General features: G+C 36.8%; 1 protein-coding gene across 2 annotated transcripts; it reads right to left on the bottom strand.

Annotated features, from left to right (window-relative positions):
* Positions 1 to 757: 757 nt before the first annotated feature.
* On the bottom strand, positions 758 to 5,200 carry LOC110790249 (putative ubiquitin-conjugating enzyme E2 38). 2 transcript variants are annotated; one of them, XM_021995038.2, is made up of 6 exons: positions 4,822 to 5,200; positions 2,321 to 2,860; positions 2,143 to 2,206; positions 1,895 to 2,034; positions 1,379 to 1,690; positions 758 to 1,301 (listed from the first exon to the last, which is right to left on the bottom strand). In XM_021995038.2, the coding sequence occupies exons 1-6, from the start codon at positions 4,873 to 4,875 to the stop codon at positions 1,059 to 1,061; spliced, it is 1,353 nt and encodes a 450-aa protein (XP_021850730.1). In that variant the 5' UTR covers positions 4,876 to 5,200; the 3' UTR covers positions 758 to 1,058. The 2 variants fall into 2 exon arrangements, with proteins under 2 accessions (XP_021850730.1, XP_021850731.1); XM_021995039.2 differs by having other exon boundaries at positions 2,321 to 2,752; positions 4,822 to 5,068.
* Positions 5,201 to 6,000: the final 800 nt, after the last annotated feature.

The following is a 6,000-nucleotide window of genomic DNA, read 5'->3' on the forward strand; positions in this document are numbered from 1 at the left end:
GAGGCTATGTTTTAAATTACGCAGGAAAGATTGATTGATTTATTGATTGATTTATTGATGCAGATTTATGCGGTGATACAACGGATGTTAGTTCTACGTCTATAATCAATCGAAAAATATTCAACTGAATCTCAAAACTAAAGATCAAAAGACTCCCTCTTTGAAGGCTGTATCAAACAATTTGATGTGATAGAGAGAATTCATCATTGTCAGATCTCATCTACCAAGATCGTGATTTTGCTAGTTTACACACGAAAATGTCACCTATTTTTGTCAGCCAAGGTGATTGACTGAACAAACCTGTTTAACGTTGAACCTATCGTATCTTTATTAGCTATTTGGATGCCTTTTGATTAGTCTCCAATGAAGTGTTTGATCTAACTTCACTTTGAGAGGTTTAGACCCCGTTTGGCCTAGCTTTTAGACCAACTTCTAGAGACTTGGAGCTGAAACTAGGCCAAACAGGGACAGAGGTGTTGATCTACTAGTAGTAGAAACATATTGCATGAAAGGAATACAACCTTGAAAGTTCAGCACTTGTCAAGATGTAGATCACCAAAATATGTGAACAAGCTGCTACTCCCAGAAGCTTCAATGTAAGACGTTCTGCCACTCTCCATGAGTTTCGGCCAATCCAAAGTTCACAGCACTTCTCCATCGTCAAATCACACCAAGTACAGCGCAATACTTGTATTATAAAAACAAAATGGCTGAATTTTCTCAAAGCAAACAAGAAAAATGCAGTTAGCTACCCAAATTCTTCAAGACTTCTACTTCATACCAAGTACGGAGTACTCCGTATATGTTAATATATCCAGACAACACCAGATCAAATGATATTTATCTAGAGCAAAAAGAATAACTTTGCTCTAAACATTCACTTCACCGTAAAAGTGAAACGGGATGTTGATTCGTCCTAGAAAACTGCATAGTAGTCGCCCTACAATTCTGTCAAAATCTGCACAACTAATTGTATTTTAGGTCCTACTCATAAAATTTTAGAGAGTTATGTCAGTACTTGCTGTGCAATCAAAAGTATCTAATATAAGAATAATGCATCAGTTCTGAAACTTCTCACACTCCTTGGACCCATTATAGATGAAATATTTGAGGAGCGGTCTCATTATTTTGGCAACCTCGGCTTTGAAATTTGGCGAGCTAGTCTTCAAAGCTTTGTCGCCTTCTCGAAGCCATTTCTTAACATCACACCCTAACTCAGCACCATCAACGTATGCCTTGCATGCTGTCATGATATCATGAGCACGAACACGAAAATGTCCAGCTACCAGATCCTCGAAATGCTGCACCAAAAGTCATTTGTTGTTTTGGTCATTTGAAAACAAGACAAAAACAATGAAATATTGCAGTCATACGATACCTGAGGGGGATTCCTAAGCGTGTACATCATCTTTTTCAAGGATTTAATAAAAATATCTTCACTGTACTCCTTGGATTTTTTCCTCCCCTCAGACCCTGTGAATGTCTTCTCGTAACCAGGTTCATTAAAAAAGGGATCCGTGTTCAGAATTAAAGCTTGAATAGAGACCAAAACTTGAAGCATTGTTGACTTATTTGGAACCCACATCTCATTTCGTCCACCAGTCCAAGTATTCAACAGGCTCAAGCAGACTTTTCCACATTCATACAGGTTCGGATTTAGTCGGAATCCACTTGAATGATAATGGACCATCTGAAACATGTATTTTGCAAAACTCAATATCCAAAATATGCATGACTTTATCACATTCGTATACATCTCCACCACCAAAGAGTTATTCTCTCTATTAACAAACATGACCACTCATACTCACTCCGTAATAATAGCAACATCAATGCAGAAGAAACCATAATTTCAAAAGAATCAAAAAATAAAATTGGTGCCCTGAAAACATACCGGTGGTTCATTTGGATACGAAGGCGGAAACACAGCATCAAAGACAAAAAGCCCATCATGATATGGAGTACCTGATGGTCCTATAATGACAGCCCTCAAAAGGTCCATCCGTGATTCATAAACTCTAACATATATTGTTTCTGCACAAGATAACAGGGGAAATAAGAAAATCTAGAAACATGAGAACTGAATACAAGATCCCACCATAGCTTAAACGGAGATACGTAATAAACCAAGGAAAATCGTACCTGGTAAGTTCTGCTCCAGAATTTTCCACTCATCCTGAATTTTCTTTACCCAATCTTTTGAAGGCTGCAGTATCAATTAGAAATAATCATATAAGAACAATAGTTTTCAGTTTGTTAAACAAGCCAATTATTTTACAGTTAAAACCATACTCCATAGCTTCAAGCCTTCAACTATTACCTTTCTGCCTGAAGATACCATGTCAAGGAAATGATGATCGGAACAATCAGCGACTGTGTCAAATTGTTTGAAGTACATTAACTTTCTCAAGACCTCATCCATCTCTTCTTCCTTTTTAACAGTCGAATTTGACTCTGCTTTTGAACTACTAGATGCGGAAGCTGTCCCTTCATGGACGGAGGAAGTTGAAGTTGAAGTTGATGTTCCAGCAGGAGAACGCTTCTTACTTGGAGAAGGATCTTGCAACCAGGGAACTGATGCTTCAACTCCAGGGGGTAAGTCTGCATTGTCAAATTGAGCTTGCAACTTCAAAAGTTCATCATCCTCCTCACAAATATACTCATCGTTATCACCATAGTCAGAATAAACATCATCATCATCATCATCCGCATAATCATCCAAATAATCATCCACATTGTCAAGGGCATCATCCTGAAATGATAAGTCGAAAGCACAACCATTATGATCAACTGATTCATTGGACCCTAATGTGGAGGTTTTCACAGCATTCAACACCGCAATATCAGTCATCAAAAGATCCTGTAAGCATGATACATCAGAGACTGAAGGATAACTATGTAGACCTAGCAGAGCATATTGAGGTGGTATAAATCAACAGGATATTAAATTTCCAAACTGAATAGAATCTAACTGACAAGACAGAAACACATCCAATCAAATACTGCCACTTTTGAGCAACACCCTTTTGAATTACTCTACTTTTCTTTGATTCATTCCCAAAATTCAAGCTTTCTTCTGTTGGAAACAAAGTACAGACAACCAGTGCTTACATGTCATAATTACCTTAAAGCCCTTTCGGTTGAGGGGATTCGGCAGGATAAGAAAAGAAATATTTCATCCATTTCTTTTTACTTGCAACACTTTTCTTTTCACTGTTGCCAATGCATAATTGAACAACTAAGATCTTCAATTATCAATAAGTAAAAACTATAAAAAAAAAATGTTATTCGGAAAATATGCATTAAGAAGAATCTGACAAGATCTCAGATAAATATGTTTTTCTTAGGTAAAGATCATCAAAAATAAACAAAGTAGAGTATGTAAATAGCGCAAAAAGCAAAGTGTTGCTAGGAAAAAGAAACGTAGGAAGTATTACTTTTATCATCTCCCACGTTTGGTTTCACAAATGATGTGGGACTTAATAGAAAGGAAGGGAAGTATAGGAAAGCCTTTTATAAAACTTTCACTTTCCTTTCCTCCCAATATTGGAAGAATTTGGAACAAAGAGAAAATTACAAGTTGTCAATGAACATTGTGCTATGAATTAACATAGGTTAGAGAAAAATATAAATGATATTCAAGCTTTTGAAAGGTTTGATTCTCTCCCAAGTGAACTCTTAAATGCTCAATACAAAACTTACCAATATTCGACATACATTCCCTCTAATATGCTTGCTCTCTCTCTCTCTCTATATATATATATAGTGATAAATTCCCTAGCTTATTCCCCAATCTACACATAACTAAGATACTACTTAGAGTGCCCTTCCTCCTATATTAGTTAATTGAACATTGTTTTCTCTTCCATTCATCTCCTCTGATTAAACAAAACATTGAAAAATCTCTTACCTTTCCCTTTTCTTCCTTTCTTTTCCCTTCCATTCCCTTCCCTTCGCATCCCATTGCATCCAATCTCTTCTTTTCTTTCACTAATAATGTACTGAATAAATCGGAAACCCCCGTATTGCTTATGACATATCATAAATAAATGTTAGCGAAATTGATCTTATGGTCGCGTAATTCAATCATTGTATTTGCAATGCGAAACACTAACCCAATATCATAATCGCAGGAAGTGAAAGTTCCCCTGCCACTCATCACTAAACAAGCATCTACAGCACTGTTGTAAGTTTGTAACAACCCTATCCATGTTACACATCAATCTATATATATTATCAAAATTCCAAGACAATACATGCTATCTATAGACAAATTTTCTTATAGTGATTGTCCGAGCCAATAACAAGTTATAATTTCAAAATGTGGCCACTACACTCTAACAGGGCAACAACCATATCTCCACTGCTGAAACAAAACTAATTTTATCATTCTACTCGACAAGAATTTCAAAAAACATCATTTGATTTCACGTAAACATATTAAGAAGGAGATCACCATTGAAGGAAAATAAAATTATATAGTATTAGCATAACCTTCCAAACACCCTGAAAATTCAACAGAAACCCTAATCAATTGTAACCCAAATCTAAACAAAAAAGAAGCCCTGATCAACAGTTATACGAACTAATTGAAATAAAATCTCAATTAATTCAACCAAAATTATCATCAAAGTGTGCATAATTCTCTGAAAACGGACAAATTCAGTAAAAATTAAGTAATACGCCAACATCCCATAAAAAAACAAAATAACTGAATTCATTAAATTCTATACAATCCACAAAATTAACAACAAAAATTCAGCGATCAATTATTTGAATAAAACTAACAAGAAATCGAATTGAATCGAACTATTTGGATACCTTTTCTTCTTTGATTTTTTCTGCAATCAACGAATCATCCAACTCCATATCCATAATCTTAAGAGAATTGTTGTTCTTTATTATCTTGTTTAAACGGAACACTCGTGCATTCTTGTCTTCTTTTCTTGTTTAGTCAGTCGCAGAGGAGAGAGAAAGTAAAGGGAGAGAAGATGTGGGACCACATATTGGAAGTCTTGGGAGAGGAGAGAGAAAGGAAGCGCTGATTAGGTAAAGTGTTCGTGAGTCGTCTATTGAAAGGGAACGGAGAGACAGAGTAGGGATGTGAATGGGCGGGGTGGATGCGGATGTAGGTCCCTTCATTCTCATCCCCATCCCTACCTAAAATTTTCATTTTCATCCCTGTCCCATCATTCATGGCGGGTACAAAATTCATCTTCATCCCCGTCCCAATGGGTATAAGCTAAAATCCATTCCCGCCCCACCACCCAACTGGGTATCCATTTCCATCTTATCCCCGCTTCATACCCGTGTTAATACCCGCCTAATTTTTCTTATTTAGCAAACAATTGTCATATATACGGAGTAATGAAAGTTAACTATTGAAAAGAATACCTTATGATTAAAGTAACATATATAATCGAAAATAATACTCGTCATAACAAAAAAAATCCAAACAAAAAACTTTAAAATCTCACCTAAATTCATATTATCACCTAAAGATGCAAATAAATTCAAACTCACCCCATCACTCATGGCGGGTATGAAGCGGGGCGAGTGGGGATGGGGCGGGGTGGGCGGGGATGGGGCGGGTTCAACACAAAATCCACACCCGCCCCATCACCCATGGCGGGTACGATTTTTATACCCATCCCCGCCCCATCACCCGCCAAACCTACCTCCATCCCCGCCTACTTGGGGCGGATGCGGGACGGGTCTCCCGTGAAACCCGCCCCACTGACATCCCTAGGAAAGAGAGAGAACTAGAATAAATCACTTAAGTTTAGCCTAAAATCTTATACGAATTATGTAAATAACCACATTATTAACTTTATGGTGTGATTCACATTTGTAAATAAATTTAGGGGACTTCTAAACGACGCCCGCATTTTCCTAAAATCGCCCGTGTTTTATATGTGATAATATACATTTGCCCTCCCTCAACTCACCCTTTCTTAAACCCTTTAATCCTTTAATTTATTAATCTTTTATGTTTTAAAC

Source organism: Spinacia oleracea, chromosome 2, assembly GCF_020520425.1.
Source record: "Spinacia oleracea cultivar Varoflay chromosome 2, BTI_SOV_V1, whole genome shotgun sequence".
NCBI lineage: Eukaryota > Viridiplantae > Streptophyta > Magnoliopsida > Caryophyllales > Amaranthaceae > Spinacia > Spinacia oleracea.